Raw genomic sequence first — 23,772 nt, forward strand, 5'->3', positions numbered from 1 at the left:
TCTCAGAGAGGGGATCAGCTTCACACTTTCTTTTGAAGCAGTTTGTCGCTATGTAGTTCAACTCATGGCAGTCCTCCTGCCTCAGCCTCACAAGTGTTTGGGTTATAGGTGTATGCCGAAACACCTGCTATCATCTTTAAATTGACGTTTCACTTCCATATTTTTCTTTTTAAAGTTATTTTCACATTTCTCTTAAGAAATCTTTAAGATATACACAAAGACATTTTGCATTTACGAGGATGCAGGCTCCACAATGGCAAAGATTTTTGCTTCCTCTTGTGTATCTTCAGCAGCTATAGTTTCTATTTTGCATGTTAACACAACTACATGGACACCTACAAGTTAAACACACACAGATACACTGCAGTGTGGTGGGGGCCACCTGAATATGCCCCGCATTGCAGTACCCCTTGCTCAGAGGCGGCCACAATGCTGAATGTTTTATGTTCTCCTGAGCATTTCTATTTCTACTGTGCCTGTATGCTTAAGCCGTGTGTGGTATTTTTTGCAAGGTTTTAACTATGTTACTGGCCTGATACTTCATAATTCTTCAGTTTCTTTTTCTACTCAACCTTGTAATTTCATCCACTTCAGTTGATTTTTACTTCTCATTCCGTAGTATGATAAGAAGTCCTTTTCCCAGACACTTCCATTACAAATCATGCTCTAAACACTTTGCACCTCACTCATCTTGTACACATGTGAGTTTCTCTGGATTGTATTTCTAGGAATGGACTTGCTGGCACTCATAGGATTTCTTACATTTTCCAGACTAAATATTACTAAATGACCCCCAAGGTGCCTGCTCCTACCAGTGGAGCATTTGAGTTCCAAATATTCTGTATCATCATGGGCAAATTATCTAACAGATGTGGGCTGATTTTGATTTACAAGTGTTTTCATTTGGATGGTCACTTTTCTTCTCTGAATGATTTTTTTTAAACCCATGCTTTTTTCTTAATTGTGTATATCTTTAAAAATACTCTGATAGTCTATTATGTTATAGATATTTTCACACAAACATAGCTATCTTACTTTTTTGTTGTTGCAGGAAAAGTTTCTTTATCTGTGGAAATTTCAGTCCACATCAGCTGGCTCTAAGGCAGCAGTTCATGGTGGCAGAAGACAGCAAAAGGAACAGGTGCAAAAGGGGAGAAGAGAGAGCAAGCCTCTTTCCTTCCATTGTGTTATATGCAGGTTCCCCGGACCAGGGCAGGTGTAGCACTCACTCCCACAATTCCAGCATTGGACCATGAGCCAATCAGAAACTCTAGAAGCCCACCCCTATGATTGTGCTGAGACTTTAGGGGGGACATCCAGACACAAACCATATCTTTGCTAAATTATTTCAAAAGTAGAGACATCATAACAATGACTTCTTATTCATCATGAATCTCCTAAGAGCATTCTCTACAAAACCTCAGGAAATGTAACACTTAGTACTTTTTAGTACAACCGGCATATGAAAAACCAGGTTTGCAAGTTTTGGAAGTCAAAAGTAAATCGTCAGACTACTCGTGAGGATGATAAAGAAGATCCACTATGGTAACACATGCATTTTCATAACAAGACTGGTATGGTTGTATAATGATGATAACTTTGATGTTGACCATGTGAGCCAAGTTCTTGTGACAGGGAAATAGAGCAAGGATCAACCAATACAGATCTCCTTGATTCAGAGATAAAACAGCAATGTGAGTACATGTTTGACTAGTTGAAATGTTGCAAAATGATAATGCAACCAAACAGAACAATCCAATATTAAAACAAGGTCTGAAAATCTAGTGAGGGTCTTGGCAGGGGTGAAAACATACTGGACAGAATGCTTACTATATTTCTAGCAATTCTGTTTTATAAGAGGCTGGGGATTTAGCTCAGCGGCATAAGCGCCAGCCTTGTAAGCAGGCAGTCGTCAGTTCAATCCCTGGTACCAATAAAAAAGGAAAAAACAAAACAAAAAGCAATTCTGTTTTATAGACTCAGTTTTGTTTTGTATCATTCAAAATTTAAGATAAGTAATATCAGATAAAATCCTGTAACTAGATCCTAACCAGTCGGTTCTTTTTCAAGGCAATATGTGTAACAAATTTCATACAAATTCTCCCAGAACTACTTTATACAGATAAAATGTAGTGTGTACATATATTTACATACATGTTAACATTAAATAATGATGGGGTTGATAACAGAAATGAATGCCAGAGGAAGGACCTACTGTTGTACTGTTTGAATGTTTGTGTTGATTTTATAAACTTCCCAAACAAGGAAAAAACAAATTATTTAATAGAAAATTGCAAAACACAAACATAACAGTCATTTCCATTCAGTAAATTTTGCTACAATTTCAGGTGCTAGAAAAAAAGGAAATCGGGTTCTTTAAAAAACAGGCCCATGGACTCCCTTCACTCTTCCTTCAGCGCATACAACACGTCATCCCGGCTGACGTTGAGCCGCACCCGGAGGAGCAGGTCGTTTCTGCTGGGCTCCATGAGGAGCAGGCGGCAGGAGCCCAGGCGCGAGCACACGGCCATGGTCTCTGACATGGTGGGATAAGGCAGCCCCTCCATCTGGCACAGGGCCACATGCTGACTGTATATCTAGACACAAAAAGAAAGGCAGAGGATAAGAGGAAAGGCAGCTCTAAGTCTTAATCTGATTACTTATGTCATCTGCCAAAAGCAAACACTGGGTATCCAGGCTGCTAAACACTCCAGAAGGCATCAGAGAATGAACCACCAGCCTCAAAGGCACAGAAAACAGCAGGGGGAATCCTGGTTCTATTATTTACCTACATATGCAATGCTGGGCAAGGTATTTCACTTCCTTTTCTTTTCTTTTTTTGGTACTGGAGATTGAACTCATGACCTCACGCTTGCCAGGCAGGTGCTGTGCTACTAAGCTGTATCCCTGGCCCCAAGTTACTTTACTTTCATGAGCTTCAGTTTCACCTATAAAACGTATTGTACACTTCTGAATGTGGTGGTGCACATCTGTAATGCCAGCAGTTTGGGAGGCTGAGGCAAGAGGACTGCAAGTTTGAGCCCATTGTGGGCAACTTAGCAAAACCCTGTTTCTAAATCAATTTTAAAAAAGTAAAAGGGGCCAGGGCAGAGAATGGTCCAGGAAATAAAGGAACAAAGGGAGACAGAAGGAAATCTGTTAACCGATTTCCTTTCCACTGAGCCAGGCAAATCTATAGCATTCTGGTCGCTCTATTTTATTCATTCATTCATTCATTTATTTATTTTGGTACCAGGGATCAAACTCAACCTCGCACATGACACACAGGCGCTTATGCCTGCTGAGCTTAATAAATCCCCAGCCCATTGGTCACTCTATTTTAAATATTTAGAGTCTGTCTCCTACTAAGAATGGGAGTATGACAAGAACAAGGGTGTTAACCATCTAGCATGGGGTTTTCTGCATCTCATCCAGTTAATGGCATGGTACAGATGTCCAGGAATATTTACAAAATCTAAGGAAAGTCACTCTTCAGAAGTCTCTTGCTCCAAATGGACAATAAAGGCAAAACACAACCTGCAGTGTTTTTTTGTCCTAATTTAGTTACATGCATAGGTCTAAAATATACAGCATTCCCATTTGCAGAGCTGCCCACTCTCATGACCATCTTGAACAGTTACCAAAGGACACTGGTACCTTTCTGTTTGTTTTTTGAGAGTCTGGCTATGCAGTTCAGGCTGGCTTTGAACTAGCAATGATCTGCCTCAACTTTTCAGAGTGCTGGTATTATAGATGTGCATCACCATGCCTGGCTCCTGACACCAGTTTTGAATCAGTTACTAAGGCCCAAGCCCTCATGACTGCTTTGACTCAATCCAATGAAACTATACTCAACGAGAGCAAATTCAGATTCATCTTTGATTTTTCAAAACTGGCCTTCTGAAAGCCTTGTCTTCTTTGTAACATAAGCTGTGCATGCAGCAGTAACTGCTTTTTCTACCCCTCCTTGAATATCCAGTACAGACCTGTAATCTAACATGCCATGAACAACTGTCTATGTGACCCAGTAAAACATGCTATGAATGCTAGCGGTGCACAGCAGTGACGATAGTTTACAGTAACCTATTACATGTTTCTATAAAGAACTAGAAAAGAGGCTCAAAGGGTCTAAAAAAAGGTTTGTTTCAGCTCATGATTTTTTGTTCGTTTTTTGGTACTGGAGTTAAAACTCATGACCTCACGCTTGCCAGACAGGCGTTCATGCCATGAGCTAAATCCTCAGCCCTCAAAGGGTCTAAACATACACAGATGAGGGACCAAGAATACTAATTACCCTGATTGGATCAGTACATGTTATATATAGATACTGAAACATCACAAAATACGTACAATCGTTATTTGTACATCTTTTTAAAACTATCTTTAAAAATAAATATTGGACTGATTTAGCATATACTGATTGGAAATTCCACATACTTTAAAAGCCCTAGACCTAAATCTAGAAAGATTTGAAAAAAGGAAATCACCTGCTGAAATGTTGCTTCCTCTAGTCCAGATCGACGGAACTCTGCAAGGATGGCTCTCAGGAAGCCCTGTTCCAAGACGGAGGAATTCCTTCAAGGAAAGGAGAAGATGGGAGTTTTCATAAGAGGCTGCACTGAAAGGAACCAGTCATGAGGACCGAGAGCCAGTTGACCTTCCCTGCAGACACAAAAGAAGGGACAGCAGGCTGTTCCTGCTTTGGCAATGTGCCAGTATGCTGGCACAGAGTGAGTTCCAGGGGCAAAGTGAACAACAGCAAGACAAAAAAAAAAAAATACTTACCTGGGTACACCTTGCAAATAATGAGAAACAGCTGAATTTTCTATTAATCTAATTGTTTGCTCCCTTGTCTACACTGAATAAAGATACTCAAGAGTTCTCTGTCCACTAGAGACAAAGACCCCCTGCCCCTATTTATCTCTTTGTTTTTAATTTTTATTTTTTGTACCAGGGATCAAACTCAGGACCATACCATTGCAAGGCAGGTGCTTATGCCACTGAGCTAAATCCCCAGCCCTATCTCTTTAATTTGGTTAGGCATTACTAGCAGGCTGGTTTCCTGCACTGTACCGTCAACCGAGGAAAAAGTTTCTCCATGTCTTTAGAGAAAGGAAGAAACTCTGAGACCCATCTGTGTATTACCTGACAAGTTTCCTTCCTTGCCTTCAAAGTCTCGCACTGATATAGCACATGCCATGCCATTTTGGAAGTTGAGAGACACTGTAACTAGCTTCCTCACAAATGCCCACGCCCCTGTTGCCACAGCTTCACACAGGGGTGGGAACCTATGGCCTGAGTACTGCGGGCTGTACGTAGCTTCAGAAGCTCTAAAACATTTGCCAGCCCTGGGTTAGCAGACCATTCTGTGAGAAGCAGCTGTTTCCTTGTTCCCACAAGGTTTTCCTCAGTCAACTCCTCTCAGAAAGTCAATGAATGCCTCATTTACTGGCTTTCAAATTTACCTGTTTTCCAAGGTTTCTGTTTCGCCCTCATCCCTGGCCCACACCTCTAAAGGACTGTGTCTTTGTGAAGAAAAAGAATTCCAAACGGGGAAGTCAGTTTCCAAAACTTTAGCAGACTAGACTAGGCTGGGCTGGGGGAGAGGAGCGTCTTACTTGATGGCAGTGATGTACGATGAGGAGAACATCTCATCCACAGCTTCCATTAAATGGGCCACAGTGACCAGGCCAGGCGAGTCCTGTTTCTGATGGGAGAACTCACAGATCTCTGTGGCTCGCCGGCAAATATCCAGGCAGCGCCGTGCATCCCCAGACAGGGCTGCCACCTGAAAGACAGAGCATTTTGCTCTAAAGATGCCCTTGCTGTTTCAGCCCAGAAAAGCCCGGCTGAAGTGAAAGGCAGTGCTAAGCATAGACTTGCACCCGAGGTAAGGACTTAGCCCTGCTCCTAGAAAGATGGGAATAAAAATGTATCTGCCTAGGAGTCCATGAGTCCAACCTTTATCTCTGTTTAATGGTTTTTATTTGTTTTTTTGAAAGGTCTCATCATGTTGTCTAGGCTGGCCTCGAATTCACAATCCTCCTGCCTCAGCCTCTCCCTTGTGTTAAGATTACAACACCACCACACCTGATCTTTGTCCGTTTTACAGAAAATTTCACACTATAAAAGATGGAAAGTTCTCAGTGTATTGTTTAAGAAATGAAATTTCAAAAAGAGACCCTTGGCCCAGTATCAAGAGTTGACCATGGGATATAGCTTAGTAGCATAAGCACCTGCCTGGCAAGGGCAAGGTCCTGAGTTCAATTCCCAGTACCAAAAAAAAAAAAAAAAAAAAAAAAAAAAAAAAAAAAAAAAAGCTCACCATTTGGAAACAAAGGGTTCTCATTCTTTGCTGGAGAAAAGCAGCCCCCACAATAGCCAGCTGAGCCTCTGTGGAGATAAGGCTGCAATGGACAAGGCCTGATCCACAGTTAAAAGAACCAGAGCAAAGAATTGGGAGAGGGCAGGAAGTCACAAAGCTAGGAAACTCAGGAATCTGTGGCTTACATGGATAAGTCAGACCAGTCCATAATTCCGTTTTTCTCTTCTGCCGTGCTAGGCATTGAACTGAGTGCCTTGGCTATGTCAGGCAAGTACTCTAGTACTACGTTTCTTTCCAGCCTCACCCCATAGTTCTAATACCACCCTATTACTCCCCGCTTTCCACAAGCACACAGGACCCTTCTCAGCGAATCCTCTGCTCCCTCCTACCACTGACTCAGAAGGCCACTTGCACCTTTAAGTTTCCAAAGAGAATATTTTGGATCAGTGCAGTCTACAGGCTTCTCAGCGTCTGTTCCTAGTACTTGGCAGCAACCTTTGCAGTTTACCTGACCATCACCATAAGCTGTCTGGTGATACCTGAAATGGCTGTTTCCTTCTAAAATTTATGGTATGTTAGCTGGGCATGCTGGGACACATCTGTAATCCCATACTTGGTAGGCTGGATAGGAGTGTTGCTATTAGTTCAAGACCAAACTGAACTACACAGTGAGGCCTTGTCTCAAAAAACATCCAAAAAAATAAAACATTAGGAATCAATCTAACAAAGGAAGTAAAAGATCTATACAGTGAAAATTACATTACTCTGAAAAAGGAAACTGAGGAGGATTTCAGAAAAATAAAGGACATTCCTTGTTCATGGGTAGGAAGAACAAACACTGTGAAAATGGCCATTCTCCCAAAATACTTACACAGATTTAATGCAATTCCAATCAAAATACCATTTGCATCCCTCACAGATCTAGAGAAATCACTCCTAAAATTCATCTGGAACCAGAAGAGACCTAAGATAGCAAAGGCAATTCTGGGCAACAACATGCAGTATTATAACCACTGTCAAATTCTAGTCATCTCGTTTTGTAAACCTATATTGTTGTAGTATTGAGTTTGTTGTTGTCTGTCTCTTACTTTTCATTTTTCTTTGCTTTTTTTCTCTTAAAAAAACTTTTAAAAATTATATATTAAGTCTAAAAATCAAACTATGTAGGCATCTATGTACACAACACACAGGAGTATCAAAAGTTCGAGGCCACCCTGGGCAACTTAAACAGACATTGTGACAAAAACTAAAGCAGGCCAAGGATGTACCTCAGTGATAGGATGTTCCTAGGTTCAATTCCTGTTACGACACACACACAAAATGTCATCCTGAAAGTGGAATTCTATGCAAATTTAATGTTTTGTGTCTGTTTATAGAATTCAAATTCAAACTATCAAAACAAAACTTTTCTAGTAACCAAGAGAGAAGAACGAATATCAATTTATATTCTTCCTTGCTTCATACCAGTTGGTAAGAAAGAATGACCTTAGATATTCCCTCCTTATCACTTCTTCCCCCCATCACCCACCCCAGAAGACCCAAGGGGTGGTAAACAGTACCGACTCAAGAGCTGTTCCAGGGATCTAAGAGCAAGCAGTTTTCGCCCTGAAGATACTCATGAGTCTTGGTGATCTTCAGAGTCTTTCTAACTATGTGATGCGAGGGACATGTGAGAAACAATGAAGGCTGCTCAACACAGAACCTAATGAGGCACTGCAAGAATCTGGAACTCAACCAGCCTCGAGGGCGAAGGGGAAACAGCTCATCACAGAGGATGGCAGGAGAAACTGCCTGTTTTAACCTTGCTACTAGATAGGCATAGAGTAAAAAACCAGAACAAGACAAAACTCCCTGCATTTTTGCAACCATACACCCTCATGTGGATTTGTAGCCCACAATTACATTATAACTCCTAAAATCCTTAACTGGAAAATCTTTAAAACATGTTAACTGCTGTCAGTGATCCTCGGTAACTGCCAGAAACAAAACCAAATTCTAATGAGGGCTGGGGATATAACTCAGTGGCCCAGCACCTGCCTGCCAAGTACAAGGTCTTCAGTCCTATTTCCTGTACAAAAAGAAAAAAGAAATTCTAAATGAACTCAGCTTCAATCCAGGACTCAATTCTCAGATAAAGAACATATCTACACAACAAAGGTATAAGTATGAAAACTCAAAAACAAGGAAAAAAGGTCATGCATGCATGAGAATCAGCAGAACCAACAAAAATTAGAGTCAGACCTATGAAGACTTCAGGTATCACAGCTGAATATAGAATATAAACTGATAAAGCTGATAAAGCTGATAAAGAATATAAACTGTGTTTTGGGGGGTTTTTTTTGGTACTGGGAATTGAACTTTGGACTTGCTAAACAGGTGCTTCTGCCACTGAGCTATATCCTTGGCCCTAAAATGTTTATGTGTAAAGCATAAGAGTGGTTAAGCTTCATTGAAAAACCAAGAACCACACAAAAAAGGGGAAGCAAGAGGACACACATAAACAGCATTACAATTCTGTAATAAGAAGTGCAAGAAAGCCCAGTCCTAAGCCAGTGGTGTGGACGCCAAGAACAAACCTCAATTTCACTGAAAACCTTCAAAGTGCATAGGAGTTAGGGGTAATGGAACTGGAGATAAAACGGGATATTTGGTTAGAAGACAAAGAAGATTGGCTAAACATAAAAAAAAACCAATGTGAAAATTAGGAAAACTAATTTTTAATATGCCTTAGACCACGATTCGACAAACTATGATCTCCTACTTGTTTTTCAAATAGAAGTTTTATTAAAACGCAGGCTCATTCATTTCCATATTGTCTACAGCTGCTGTTGAAATGAAAGGCAAGGGTGAAATAATTTCAGTGGAGGCTCTTAGGGCCTTTTATGTCTCTCAAAGCCTATGGCACGTGTGCTGCAGTGGGCTGTTCATATTATTGAAGCTCTAAAATATTTGCCATTACCAGCCTATTCTATTTACCACTACCTGGCCAACCACTTGTAGAAAAATGCTGATCCTTACCCTGGACACACTCCCCAATTTGTATTGCTGGGTACACAATAGAGTCACTTAGGGAGGCTCTGTAAGAAAATTCGGAGTGTTGATAATTCGTACTATTCCCATAAAAATTCTGCCCTGCAGAGAAAATCTCTCTTCCCTAGTCAGATCAGAGATTTATTCTCAATGGGGGTAACAAGGTCCACTGCAGGAGAGGCATGATAATGACAGGTATGCTGAAACCTCAGTCCGCCTCCCTCACTGCCTCAAGCAAGGCATAGGAAAGCTGAATGTTTTAAGGAGAAAGAATCACCCTATCAGATTGTCACTCAGCAAACAAGAACCACTCAAGCATTTAAGAGTTCACAGCCTGCTTATTTACATTTATGTATTTATGAGACAGTGTCTCACTATGTTGCCCAACCAGCTGTGAACTCCTGAGCTCAAATGATCCTCTTGCCTCTGTCCCCCCAGTCACTGGGATATAAGCACATCCCCAACCACAGCTAGGTCTTTAATTTCCACACTGATCCCAGCATAGACAACCAGTGTATCTGAGGAAAGTCTCCAACAAAGCTAGACAGAGATCAAAACAACGAAGTGCATTTTGGAGGAAAAGGGAAGACAACTTCAAATTAAGACTGGCATAAAATAACAGTATTCTGAGAAAAAAAAGTAGTCTTAGAATATGTATGACAGCAGAAATGAAAAATCCTAACCATAGAAGGTTAGTGCGTAATTTTGAGGATTCCTCTCCTTAAAAACGAGATAAGCACTGTGTTGGCTCACATCTGGGCCCAGTACCCAACTCCAAGCAGGAAAAACCAGCATGTGCAGCACTTGGATTTTAGGAAAGAAGAAACTACAACATGGTTAGAATGCTTTGAAGTACTTAACTACTTGCAAATGTATGGTTTTTTATTGACCTTGAGGCAGACAGTTAACTCACTTTGTTCCTCTAGGCTCTCACTATGTCACCCCTACCTTAAAGTATGACCCCTGCCAGACATACTGCAGACAGGACCTCATGTACCCAAGAGTTAACCATTTTAGTATCACCTCCATTTTTTAGAGATCAAACTGAGATGGGCTAACTTTCCTGTCACCTTTCACTTGCCTCCTACGCCAGAACTCAAACAACGGTCCTCTAACTATGCTACCCTTTTAATTACCCAAATGTGCTAGCTCCCTGCATCCATTAATGTTACTTTGAATATAAGCTCACAATACTCATGGCCTTCTACATCATTAGATAAGGTGGTTAAACAATCTTTTCAAACTCTTCTTTGGTGCTGTTTTTTAAAGAACTTCCTGAAATTCCCTTCATCCTCAGAGCTTGCTGTGCACAGCTCACATGGTGTGGGCACTCAGCAAAGGCTTGCTGACCAGCTTGCAGGTGCAGCTAGGAGCATCCCAGTGGAGACTTACCTTCCTGGCTACCAGCTGGATGGCATCATCCTCGAAGGCCTTCAAATGCTTAAGCCGAGACACAAGGATCTGCTGCAGTTGGCTGTGAGTATAGGGCTGGAAGGACATCCTGGTGAGGCCCTGTGAGGGCCAGGTGACAGAAGAACACATTCACTAACTGCCCACTTAATTGCCCAGGGGAAAAGTCATCTTTAGCCTCTCAAGCCCAATACCCAAGTGCCACATCACAGTTCTCTCATTTCTTCCCAGAACTATTTCAGCAGCCAGCTACTGGCATTACTGACACTGGTCAGTGGCATCTTACAGGACAGCCAATTCTCAAACTATTTTTTAAAGAACACTTTAATTTGCCAAAATCATTTAGAATTAGATGGAAGCGGAGGTACTCTAATTAACCTGGGGAGGAGGATGTCAGGCTCTACACTCTGATCACATAGCCCCTGGCTTCCATAATCAGGCTGTGATTAGACCTTATGCTTTCTGCTCAACTGCCAGGCTTCGAGGGCAGAGACTGCATCTGCCTGGCTCACTGCTTTACTGCAACCACCTAACAGGTGGTAAGTGCTCAATAATTTTAAAAGCAATTGGCCAGGTGTGGGAGCACAGGCCTAATCCCAGGATTCTTAGGAAGCTGAGGCCAGAGGATTACAAGTTCAAGCCCATCTTGGGCAACTTAGTGAAATAAAACATCAGAAAAGGACTGGAACGTAGCTCAATTCATAGTTTAACACCCTGAGTTTAACACCCAATATGCAAATACACCCCAAAACAGTAAAAACAGACAAGTAGCATTGTTACCCCTACGCTATAAGACATGATATGTGCAGAAAATCATGCAGTGGTTTTTTCATCCCACATAGAAATTCCATGAACAGCAGAAACGATATTTCTTAATTTTCTATTTTTGCAGAACCCTTTGGCCCAGCTTAGAGATCTGTGCCTGATAACTGCCTAGGACCTACCAATCGGCTCGATACCCGGTTCATCATTATTCTTTCTGGCAGATCCATGGTGTTGGCAATGGTTAGTACCACCAGACGGGCCTCTTTGTGAGTTGGCCAGTCGAAGAGATTATACATGACATCTTGCTTGTGAGTCCACAGGAGGTCAAGCTGCCAGGGAAGAGGGGAGACACATTGGGTCAGTAGCTGGGCGTGGTGGCTCATGCCTGTAATCCTAGCACTTGGGAGGCTGAGGCAGGAGGATTGTTGTGAGTTCAAGACCAGCCTGGGCTACAGAGTGAGCTCAAGGCCAGCCTGAACTGCATAGCGAGACCCTGTCTTAAAAAGACAAAAAAAAAAAAAAAAAAAAAAGAAAGAGCAGAGTGGGGTAGAAACCTGTTACCACTGCTCTCCCTATGTGCCTTGCTCAGGAAACCCTACCAAAGCAGCAAGGTAGTCCATGAACAGGCTCAGGTGAATGTAGAATGGAGCCAGCAATTCCGGCCATCTAGAATTCACTCCTGAGATGTTACAGTCAAGTGCTGCCCATTTCTCCTCACCTCCCGGGCGCCCTCACCTCATCCACAAGCAGGACAGTGGTTTCCTGTGGAGACCCTCGGGTGCAGAATTGCTTTGCCAGCAGTGCTGCAGCATGGCTAGCTGTTGCCTTCTGGCCTGTCAGCTTCTGCATTGAAGGAAAAACAGCCATGGTGAATAGACTTAAAGTGAAATCTGTAAGAGGAAGCAACCTAGTCTGAGGATTTCAGAATCTTGTTCTCTGTCTATGCCCGCCAACCCCATTCTAGGAGAAACACCAGATGAGAAGATGAAAACTGTGTTTGAACTGGAAATGGGTAGGAGACTGGCCTTAGCAGTCCTGCTAAAATCACCACTGTACCACTCTGTAACTGAACGTGACCCATACTGAGGGAACAGTTAATGAATAAAAAAAAGAGACCTAAGCCCTGGCCTACCTCTCAGCCCTATTCTGTAGCTGCCACCCTGCTACCTGTGGGTTCGTGATTGTCACCATGTTGGCAAGTCCCGACTTTTGGTCACTGCTGACCAGCTCCTAGACCTAAGAGTCCTTGAGAGCAAGAATTCTGTCTCCCTTACCTTTGCCACTACTATGCAAAGCCTACTATGTAAGCCTGTGAAATATGCAGAAGTAAGAAAATGTTTCAGCTTTGCTCACCTGCAAGATCTGCACGTAGACCTGGTAGGGCTCCGTCAACTTCATGCCATTAACCTCAATATACTGGAAGGGCGGAACATCGTTAGCTTGGGCTGCCTGCTGCAGACAGCGAATCACCTCATGCACAGTGGCAGTTTTTCCTGTCCCAGGGACCCCAGAGATGTACATGCACCTAGGGCAAGAAGGGGAGACCTGTAGACGAGGTTTGTTGCCAGTCACCTAATGCCAGAAAGAACTAAGATGCCCAAAATGGGGTGGGGACAGTAAGGACCACCTCTGGAGCTGGTCAGAGTAGGACCTGTTTAGACAGAATCATCCCATAAGCAAGGCTGTACACAAAGCTACCTATGCATGAAGGCCAGTGTCATCCAAAAGCCTCTTGTGCTTAGAGATGGGGCTTTAAGAAGGAGGTTGGATCATAGGGCTCCTCAGGGGACTCATCTATCAGTGAGTACAGCAGCCGTGCTGGGTGAAGGAGGGTGCTACTTGGAGACGGAGGCGGCAGGACCTAGAAGGTTGTATCCCACCCCCGTTGCTCCCTTCCCTCTTGGCTTCCTGGCACCAAGCCTGACAGCTTTCCTCCACGCAGGCCCAGCCACCATGCTATTTCTGCATGTGAGCCTGCCAACCATGAACTAAGAACTCTAAAGCCTTGAGCCAAAATAAACCTCTCCTCTTTTAAGTTGTGTATGTTGGGTGTTTTGTCCTAGTGATGACAAAGTAACTGAAGTGACTAAGCCCATTTTCTTTTTTCTGAAAGGCAATATTAAGTCCTATGGAATTTGGCCATGAAAGCTGTCTTGAAAGTGGTCACCTTCAGCAATGGCCTTATTAATCTTGCAGATATTAAATACCTGATCGGGGCTTCCTCCTCAGATCCCTGCACCGGCCTCTTATCACTCACCCCCCAGTTTGGTCAAGGAGTTTGCTTTCCACAAAGTTGTAGATGTCTTGGAATTCCTTCTCTCGACAAGGAAGAGAATCAGGCACAGCAGAAACATGCAGCCTACAGTTGGTGGTAATGGAAAGGAGGACTTGTAAGCCTGGGAGCACTGCAGCTAAGAGGTCCCAGGGAAGGGTCTCCTCCCGTCCCCCAGGGAACATGGTGGCAGTGGACTGTAAGGTGACACACCCTGCTGAAACGTTTCTGAACACTCATTTTACCTTCTGCCCTTGCCATAAACACTGCCTGCACATTTCCCTATTCCCTCCCCACCCATCTCGTGTGAAGAAATCAGGGGCTCCCCCATCGCCAATGTCTATCTGAACAGGGCCCCGGGGTGGCACTACCTCAGCCGGGCCTCCTCCAGCATGCTGGCTGGTTCCTGTGCAGCCAGGCTTCGGCTACGGATCTTGGCAGTGACACAACGTGGTGTTCTACGCTTGAGCTGTATTCAAGAGAGAACAGGATTCAGAAGGGAAAACAAAACAAAATACCATCCAGGACATCTCATAATAATCTTGTAGAAAGGAAGAGGGTGAATTCCTCTTCCTGTATGAAGTGCCATGATTGCCACCTCCAACCTCACACACACTTTCTCTGTTGTCCAAACTCCACTCTAATTTACTTGTCTAATTGACAGACAAGACATTTTTTAAGAATTCTGAAGCACTGTATACAAAGACAGGGTAGAACAGCAGTCAAAGTAGGTTTGAGTCCTTTTTTTTTTCTTTTTTGTCTTTTTCCTTTTTATTGGTACCAGGGATCGAACCCAGGACTGCCTGTTTGCAAGGCAGGCGCTTATGCCGCTGAGCTAAATCCCCAGCCCCTGTAGGTTTGAGTCCTAAGGACTTCGAAAATCCATGATCTACTGTGTGTGGGAGCTGTGGTGTCCCAAGGCACACTCAGCCCCAGGGCCAGTGCTTGGGCTCACAGCCCATTCTCCTTTCTGGCGAGCTGGAAAGGCCTGCTTCTCTCTACTCCTCACAGCAATTCAGTAAGTCATCTTCCTGCCTCTCAGGCAGAAAGCACTTCCACCATGACTGTTTAAAAAACTCCTTATCTATGCAGTGTGAGGAAAGCAGCAAAGTAATAACAAAGCCTTGCTGAGAAGATATCCAGGAGCCTGGTGGGCTTCTGACCTTGCTCCTTACCAGGCTGAGGTGTCATCAGGGTACAGTCTCTCCTGGAATGGAGGCAGGAGACGCAATCAGACCAGAGCAAGGGACCTTTGTGCACGCCTGAGGAATTTCAGGTAAAGACAGCCTCTGCTTCACACAGGAGCTAGAGTTCCCTTCCCGATGTTTTTCTTTGACTTCAACTTAAGTTCAATCTTGACATGGAGGAATGGAGATCAGCTACTAATTAAGCATTGCTAAGCTGGGTTTGGAATGACGTGATGCTCTAGCAGTTTAACTTGCTTACTCCCAACATTTCTTACACACACCTCAAAACAATTCCATTTTCCTTGCTTTCTAAAGTTTTACTGAAGTTCTTATAAGCAGAAAGACTCCTTTGCTGACATCTCACTGTCACACAACTCCTCAGCAGCACTCCTAAGCTGCACTCCTGGTTTCGCGGGTGTATCATGCAAGAGACGGCACAGGCCTGGTGTTCTCACCAGGGACAGGCAAAGACAGGGAGGCAGCTTCTGTGCGTCCCTCGCAAAGCTCAGCTCTCACACATTTCACTGTGGACCTTACAAGGAATTTGAACTTAAAAGAAACCACGGACTGGATTCACTTTCAGTCCTCAGGTTCACTTAGGTCTGCTCTCCCCTGCAAGGTATTGAATGGGACACATTTGTGCTCAGAACCAGGCTGTGACCAACTGTGTCACTCCAGCATTTGCAATCTTTAAACTGGAAGAGGCTGCTTCCCTGGGAAAGAAATCCAAGAGAATCTTACGGCTTTCTTTGGTGTTCTGGAGGGGGACTGGACAGATGGCTCTGAGACAGGCTGCAAGTGCCTGGATGTGTGGCAGGGGCGTCTTCTCAGAAGGGGCAGAGCAGAAGCCCCTTCGTCCTCACTGCTGGAGTTGGAATCCTCTGATGCTGGCAGGAATTCTTTGTCCTCTTGGTCACTTTTATTATTTTCTAGATACCTGAACAGTGGGGACATATTACTTTCTGATAAGGTTCAAGCCTGAGGAGACTCCCATCAAGGTAACAGAGGCATTACTATGCTAATGGTGTTTATTTCATTAAACTCCTGAAGCAACTTTACGGCTTACTATCTTACATATGAGGAATTGAGACTTAGAAAGGTTAAGAGACTTTCCCAAGGCTCACAGATTGAAAAGTCTAAATTCAAATTAAGGTCTATCAAAATCAGAGTTCATTGTCTTGCTGGGAATGATGGTTGTGGGACTGTGGAGCACATAAGCCCAGATCATGCCAACTGTGGTGGTGCACAGCTGTAATCCCAGCACATAGGAGGCTGAGGCAGGAGGACTGCTGTGAGTTCGAGGCCAGTCTGGTCTATAGAGTTAAGTTCAAGGCCAGCCTGAACTGCACGGCAAGACCCTATCTCCCAAAAAAAAAAAAAAAAGAAAGAAAAAAAAAGCCCCATCAGTATTTCTTGTTCCTTTGAAACTATCATATTTGTGTAAAACTTAATATAATTCCAGACATGTTATGTGAATTGCAATACATGGACAACTAAAAGAAGAAATCTAGACATAACAGGTGACAGCGAGCTTTCCCTTCCTGCTGAGCAGCAGTCTTACCGAAGCTGCTGCCTAATCCGATTCAATGTCAAGAGAGAACTCTTTCTCCGGGCATGATGGGGAGTACCAATAGCTTCATTCTGAGCTTCTGGCTCTTTTGCCTCCCTGCAAGATAATTGCAAACATGTTACAGGAACCAGTTTTGGGGACCTAGGGCCTACCCACAGCCACGAGAAGGCAATCAGGTGGCCTGACTGGCTTCTATTCTTTGTATAGCTACTGTGCAGAGTCAAGCACTTTGCTAAAAGGTTTATATAAGTCTGACTCAAACCCGAAGATTAAAATTTGCTTAAATCTTACTGAAATCAGACTCATCTCCCCAAGGTGCAGACCAGAATACAATAATCTCAGGCAGTTTCCTCTTTTTTTTTTTCTGGTATATCCACAAATCTCCCCTCAGGCTCACAGCAGAAGTGTTCAGTATATTCAGTGTATTTACTGAACAACCCATTAGGGCTAACTGTTGGGAGTTAACATCTGTGATTTCTTACTGGTGACATTTTTATTTGTATTGCTCATTACCTAGAAATGTTATCTAGTGTCAGCTTGCAAAGTCTGTGCTGGACATATTATCTGCCTTTACTACATTAGAGTATGGCTTCCGACAAAAAAGGAAAGCCAGTTTTAAAAATGATCATTAAAATGTGGCAAGAAGCCATAGTAACCAATGAAAGTCAGGACTGTGGTGAGGCAGTGCAGGTTTGGAAAATATTCTATAGAACAATTCTCAAATGACAGCAGGATACACAGAATCACTGAAGAGCATTTCAACATACAGATACGGTGGCGCCATGCATATGACTTACTATGGGAATAGGCTTAGAAATCAGTATTTTAAAAAAAACAAAAACAGAAACAGAAAAGGAAATGTGTATCTTGGAGAGGTTCCCCAATGCTTCTGTGACACCTGCAACCCACTGCTCTTAAGATTTTTTTACTGCAATGCATTTCGCTTCAAAGGAATAAACTCGATTTGCTCCTCAGAACACTCTAATGTCCCTTGTCACCTTTTACTGATGTATTCTGGTTTCAGACCCACATAAGGCACCCCTGAAGTTCTTCGGCCTTCCCTGATAGGGGTAAGTTTCATCTCCTCACTAATCCTCATGGTTTTCACAGCTGAGCCTGGGGTTCGCAGGGTCATGTGGCATTCAGGTGAGTCATTCTTGACACTGGCACCAATGAGTCCACGTGCTCCAGTTTTCTCTGGGGTTTTCAGAGCTGGAAATGAGGTCTTGACTGCCTCTAGCTGAGGTCTCTTTGAAGCTGAGGTAGTCTCTGAGAAGGTCATTTTCCGCTTAGTTTTTCTTGGAGAATCCAAGGAAGCACATGAAGTCTTCTGGGCTATCTTAGAAGCAGGTATCCTAGGGAAACCTAAGCCCAAGAAACATCATAAAGAACACACATTTTATACTTAACAATGTACACATTTGCAATCTAATTATTGCTACAATCATCCAAAGTTATAAAAAAAAGGCATGAAACATACAGAGTTGAATGACTGCATCCTTAAGATCTCCATGTAGCTCAATTCATTTTTTCTTTCCTGAACTATGCTAGTTAGTAGCATAGTTATTTTTAATTTTTTTCTCTATTTCATGCTGGACCTTGAACTGAATGCTTCACACATGCTAGGTAAGTACTCTACCACTGAGCTACACTCCTAGCCGCTCCCTGTAAATCAGCGTTTTCTTTGACAAGATCTTACAATGTTGCCCGGGCTGGCCTTGAACTCACGGTTGTCCTGCATCAGCTTCCCAAGTAGCTGGAATGACAGGCATGTACCACTGTGCCTGACTCATAAGCCATCTTTTGCTTGTCTTTGTTTTTGAAACACAGTCTCGCTATGTGTTCCAGGGTGGCCTTGAACTCAATATGTAACCCAGGCTGACCTCAAACTTGTGCTTGCCTCAGCCTCCAAAGTGCTGGGATCACAGACAGGTACCACCAAGCCCAACTAAGCCAACTTTTAAATCAGCTTCTGTGCACAAATGTTCAGCAAGCATATTTCCCTGAAGGAATCTACCAGAGTAGTTCTCAATCAGCTGTGACACTGGACACCCTCCATTCCAACTCAGTGAACTCTGAAGAAGTCCTTAGTGATGCTACTGAGTAAAAAAAGGCCTCGGTGTTCCTTTACCCACATTGGAAGGTGGATTCCTTGGGGCAGTCATCTGGGTTCTGTGACTATATATATATATATATATATATATATATATATATATTTTAATTTTATTGAAGGAGGAAAAAAAAACAACAGAAAAAGGGTACAAGATATACAGAATTTCAGAAAGAATAAACAGTAGGGAATCACTAGTTAATAGACTACATATTGTCATCTTAGAAATAGTTGTTCAAGTTACAAAATTAAAGCATTTTAGTGGACTTTCAAACAGTGAGACTGCAAACAGTTTTGTTCAATAATCCAACAAAACTCAGTAATATGGTTATCTTGATAATACACTTAAATATATATGCAGTTATATCCTTTAGAGCACTTTCTTTTCCTCTCTTTTGTACAATGACAATTACACATTTTGGGTTTTATTACTCCCACAGTTCTTATTACTTTTTTTGAAGAGAATAAAACCAAATGTGACATAACAGAACAAAGTCAGTCAAATCAAAAGGATGGACATAATACATAATGTAAAAACAAAATACCAGGTGATCAACAATGTTTGCCATACTGCCTCTTGCTATCCTAAAAAGAACTGCCTACATCATCAGCTATAATAAAATTGAACAAAACAGTAAAGAATAAAACCAAAACAAAGAGAAATTACAGGACTTTAAAAGAAGATGATAGTCAACCAGAATGGGCGTCATAATGAATCTTATCGTCTTCACAGTTGTTGGCTATACTTTCAAACTTGGTACTATCAAGCAAAACAGAATAGGGGAAAATCAGTCAGAACAAGATGGTGAGGGCAATACAGGGTTTCAAATCAAGTTAATAGGAAATCAAAGTGGGTTACTATAATGTATCCTGCTATTTTTTATTTTTCCCTTAATTAAAAAGATAAAGTAAATAATTTAAAAAAGGAGATTGAGATAAAAGAGGGCATAACAACAAAACAGCGAATGTCAAAGCATAACCATTTAAGCAAAATAGTGTTTCACCACAAGATATCCTGACATAAAAGTAGTTACCTTAGTGTCTCTTTCCTTGAAATCTTTGAGTATAACTTCGTATACTGTAGCATCAAACATATCAAGACAATGTAAAACCATTCAAGAGAATGACAGTATTACAGGGTATTCAGAACCAATTCTCAGAAAATGAACAATGGTTTCTGTATAATCTCCTTATCTATAAAAGTTTTTGCTTGTATTATTACATATAATAAAATCCAGTAAGATACAACCTGTTAAGACCGATGGAGATGGGGCTGGGGATTTAGCTCAGTGGCATAAGCACCTGCCTTGCAAGCAGGCAGTCGTGAGTTCCATCCCCAGTACCGATAAAAATGTAAAAGACAAAAAAAAAAGTGAAAGACCGATGGAGACAGAAGAATACAAGCTTGATTGGACTTCAAAACAAGATGATATTAAATCAGCACTAGCTATTATGATGTCTTGTTTTCTCCAAAACAGCTGTTCATACCATCCAATCTTCTCTGCCTCATTTCTGTTGAGATCTTTTTCTGTTGTTTGTTGTCAGTTTGTCTTCTTCATTTTGCTTTCTGCTCCATTCATTGTGGCCTTTCTGCCACTGTTTCTGGGATCTTGGTATTTTCCTTTTTTTAGAATATCCTGCAGTATTCTCTGTAGAGTTGAATTAGTGGTTGCAAATTCCCCTAGTTCCTCTTTATCCTGGAAGCACCTTGCTTTTCCATCAATTTCTAGGGACAGTTGTGCAGGATATACCAATCTTGGCTGGAGGTTATTATCTTTCAAATCTTGAATTATTTCCCCCCACGCTCTTCGTGATTTGACGGTTTGTGCAGAGAAGTCTGCTGTAATTCTGATGGGTGTTCCCTTGTAAGTGATCTGTTTCTTGTCTCTGACGGCTTTTAATATTCTGTTCTTATATTGGATTTCTGGAATTTTGATTATTATATGCCTGGGTGTAGCTCTGTTTGGGTTGTAGGTGGCTGGGGTCCTGTATGCCTCATACATCTGAGTATCTTTACTTTTTGCTAAATTAGGGAAATTCTCTTGGATTATTTCTGTGAATAGCTTTTGTAGTCCAGTGGTTTGTGTCCCTACTTCTTCTTTTATGTTCTTAATTCTTAAGTTATAGATCCTTTTATCATCTTCTAGCCTTTGTATTATTGCTGTTTGTTTTCTTGTTATTTTTAAAGTTTTTCATTTCATGTTCCTGCATTACAAATCTGCCTGCCCTTCAGTTCAGATAATCTATCCTTAGTTTATCTATCCTTAACCCTGTTTGCCGGTTCCCACTCTCAGAGTTTTTGCACGTGTCTCTCCCTGCTGTGCTGATTCAGAGGCAGCAGCAGCAGCAGGAAATTCAAATCGCGGCTTCCAGCGGCATGGGCTCCAGCTTCTGTGCTGAGACCTTACCCATTCCTGTTATAGCACTGGGATTGCATTTCCAGTTGGTTTCTCTTAGCTTAGTTCATTCCTGGGTCGAGAGGGTACATCTCCCCCTGCTTAGAACTCCTCTCACCGCACCATTCCTGGACTCTAAGCAGGGTATCTCAGAGAGCCTCCGTAGCTGCTGCTATCTATCTGCCATGTTCTTCCAGAAGTCGGTTCCACCTGACTATATTTTTAGTCAGCTCCTAAACACATATTATATAAAGGAGCTATCATAAATACAAATAGTTTTCACAGATAAGGAAAAAATTTAAAAGTTTAAAAATTAAGTCAGACATAATAGTGCACATGCCTGTAGTCCCCAAACCCTGGAAGGCTGAGGCAGAAGGATCTCAAGTTTAGGACAAGACTAGACGTCATGGTTTAAATCCAGAATATCTCCCTAAGTCTCACATGTTCAGATGGGGCCTTTTGGAAAGTGGTTGGAGCATGAGGGCATAACCTGGAAGAGAGTATTCTTGTCCTTGGCTTCTCCCTGCTCTCTCTGCTTCTTGGCTGCCACGGGCTGTATGATTCTACTTATAGGAATTACCGAACATTAGTCAAATTCATGAAAACATATCTCTAATGCTACTTAAAATAATTAAAATGGTAAAATTCATGTTACCTATACTTTAATGTGTCCAGTCAGTACCTGGCCTCCTGATGAGCTCTCAAATCAGTCAATATTTTATTGTGTTCCTTTAGCCCCAGTGTGCACCACTGTGTCCCTTTCCACACTTACTGTCAAGCTCCAGCTTTTTTCCTGCAGAGGGGATGTGGCAAGATTTGGAGGCAGAATGTCTTGATTCAGTCCTTTTGACCACACTGTCTGCTGTATGACAAGAAGGGCTTTCTGCATTCTTAGTACTGGGCTTCTGGTACTTGGACCTGTCTTCTTGTCGTCTATCAAACACTGCAAATAGTTCTGGGGAAAGTGGTTTGAACTTCTTTTCATTCCAGGACAGTTTCACAAAGAATGTTTCTTCATTTTTCAGACCCACTGGGATCACTTCATCTGGTGCTAAAGCCACTACCTGAATTTAGGATACACAGATAAACAGGAAAAGACGCAGGTTAAACCAGCCAAGGCAGACTTCATCGAAGTCATGATTAAAAACCACTTACTCCTACACCTGTATCTGGAACTTTGCCTTTTGTTATGGTTTGTGCTTAGATATCTCCCCAAAGCCTCATGTGATCATAAGGATTTTTCAGAGGTGGCTGACTCAATGTGTGATGCAGATGAAGGGTGTATGATTACTAAATCAGCTCACTGATTGTTTTGGAACCCCCTAATCCCAGCAGTCTGGATGAAAGAAAAGGGACAGAAGATGCTGTGAAGGCCCTTTGTTGCTTTTGCTGTCTTCCACCAGGCACCGGTGGCCCTCTGGCATGTGCTACCCTGCCTTGGAATGTGCTGGTAATGGACTGGCTCTACAAACTGTGAGTTACATAAACTTTCTCCCGTTTAACTTGAGGTGTCAGGTATTTTGCCTCAGCAACAAGAGAAAAGTAACTAGAACACCTTTCCAAACTAAGGTGTAGATGCAGCATAGGTATATGTAGAAAAATGAAGCACTTACTCAATCATAAACAGTTTGAAATATGTCAGTAAACTATATACAGAAAATTATTACCTTCATTTGCTTTCTTAAATTTTTAAAAATTTAATTAAGTGTATCAGTACAATTTAGGTAGATACATTGATCATATTCATAAGGAATTTGTGCCCATACATGCTACACCTTGATTTGTCTTTGGTGTTCACAGTCCTCCTCATTTCCGTCAGCACACCCCTACTAAACCTCCCCTTCCCTCAACCACCCCAAATCTAGCCATCCTGCTGCTTCAATGTCTGCATCTGTCTTTCTCGCCTTCATTTAACTCAGATATCAGTACCATGTACAGTCAGGCCAGACTAAACTCTCTGCTCCAACATTAAATCAACCATTTATTCCCTATAACACCACACTTCAACGTTACAATCTAACTCCCCTTTTGAGTCTCTAAATCAGTGCACCACTTGAGCAAAGTGCTCATTAGCTCCAGATTTATTATAAAATCCCAGAGCACAAATTTGCTTATAGCAGCTGACACTCTTTGTGCTGATCTGCTCAAGGTGAAGTCCTCATTTAACAAAGCATATTCAGCCTCACAATGTTTTCTGCCTACCACAACCGCAGCTAAATATAATTTCCCACCGAGACATATATGCTAATTCCTGCTCATCCCTCAGGTCAGAACCCAAATGTCACTTCCTCAAGGAGGCTCCAAACATACAGCTATGTGCTCTCAGTAAGTATTCATTTAGAAGAAGCAAGGAGGCGGGCAGAGATAACAGGAAAGAATTCCCCATGGGGCAAATTAGAGACACTAAAATTTCTGAGGTCATGCAGTTTAGGAGGCTACAGAAGTCAGCAGCAAGCTAGAACCCAGGATCAAGGTACCACCTACCTTAACAGGGCCAATGATGGTCTCAATACTAATGTTGTCATCACAGGCGGGGTAGTCATACCAGAAAATCTCCTGTGGGTCAGGCTTTCGGCCTAATAAATGCCGTTTGCAGGGAGCAACTTCACAAAATCGGATAAACCACTGTACTCGTGCACGTTTCCTAGAATGAAGTTCAGAATCTACAAGGATTAGGTGGGAAAGAAAAAGTTAAGAAATTATGAGA

General features: G+C 42.3%; 2 protein-coding genes across 11 annotated transcripts in view; one reads left to right on the forward strand and one right to left on the reverse strand.

Moving 5' to 3' along the window:
• Zfyve9 (zinc finger FYVE-type containing 9) overlaps positions 1–4,903 on the forward strand; it is a 253,330-nt gene extending 248,427 nt beyond the window's left edge. For 5 of the 9 annotated variants that reach the window (XM_063235177.1, XM_063235184.1, XM_063235185.1 and 2 more), the window contains 2 exons: positions 1,052–1,141; positions 4,512–4,903. The gene's annotated coding sequence lies outside the window, so the exon portion shown is untranslated. Of the gene's footprint in view, positions 1–1,051; positions 1,695–4,511 lie in introns of all 9 variants that reach the window. The other 4 variants (XM_063235181.1, XM_063235182.1, XM_063235178.1 and 1 more) reach the window with 4 other exon arrangements.
• The window catches only part of Orc1 (origin recognition complex subunit 1), a 29,987-nt gene continuing 8,480 nt past the window's right edge, over positions 2,266–23,772 (reverse strand). For both annotated transcript variants that reach the window (XM_063235186.1, XM_063235187.1), the window contains exons 4-17: positions 23,546–23,728; positions 21,838–22,125; positions 17,558–17,924; positions 16,551–16,655; positions 15,731–15,926; positions 14,174–14,271; positions 13,788–13,889; positions 12,884–13,055; positions 12,266–12,373; positions 11,710–11,859; positions 10,748–10,867; positions 5,619–5,788; positions 4,488–4,575; positions 2,266–2,597 (exon numbers count right to left, since the gene is read on the reverse strand). In XM_063235186.1, the coding sequence (XP_063091256.1) occupies positions 2,403–2,597; positions 4,488–4,575; positions 5,619–5,788; positions 10,748–10,867; positions 11,710–11,859; positions 12,266–12,373; positions 12,884–13,055; positions 13,788–13,889; positions 14,174–14,271; positions 15,731–15,926; positions 16,551–16,655; positions 17,558–17,924; positions 21,838–22,125; positions 23,546–23,728 (2,342 nt within the window). In that variant the 3' untranslated portion in view covers positions 2,266–2,402. The remainder of the gene's footprint in view (positions 2,598–4,487; positions 4,576–5,618; positions 5,789–10,747; positions 10,868–11,709; positions 11,860–12,265; positions 12,374–12,883; positions 13,056–13,787; positions 13,890–14,173; positions 14,272–15,730; positions 15,927–16,550; positions 16,656–17,557; positions 17,925–21,837; positions 22,126–23,545; positions 23,729–23,772) is intronic.

Source organism: Cavia porcellus, unplaced genomic scaffold (genome assembly GCF_034190915.1).
Source record: "Cavia porcellus strain 051 isolate PalLab524CR breed Dunkin Hartley unplaced genomic scaffold, mCavPor4.1 scaffold_25, whole genome shotgun sequence".
Classification (NCBI taxonomy): Eukaryota; Metazoa; Chordata; class Mammalia; order Rodentia; family Caviidae; genus Cavia; species Cavia porcellus.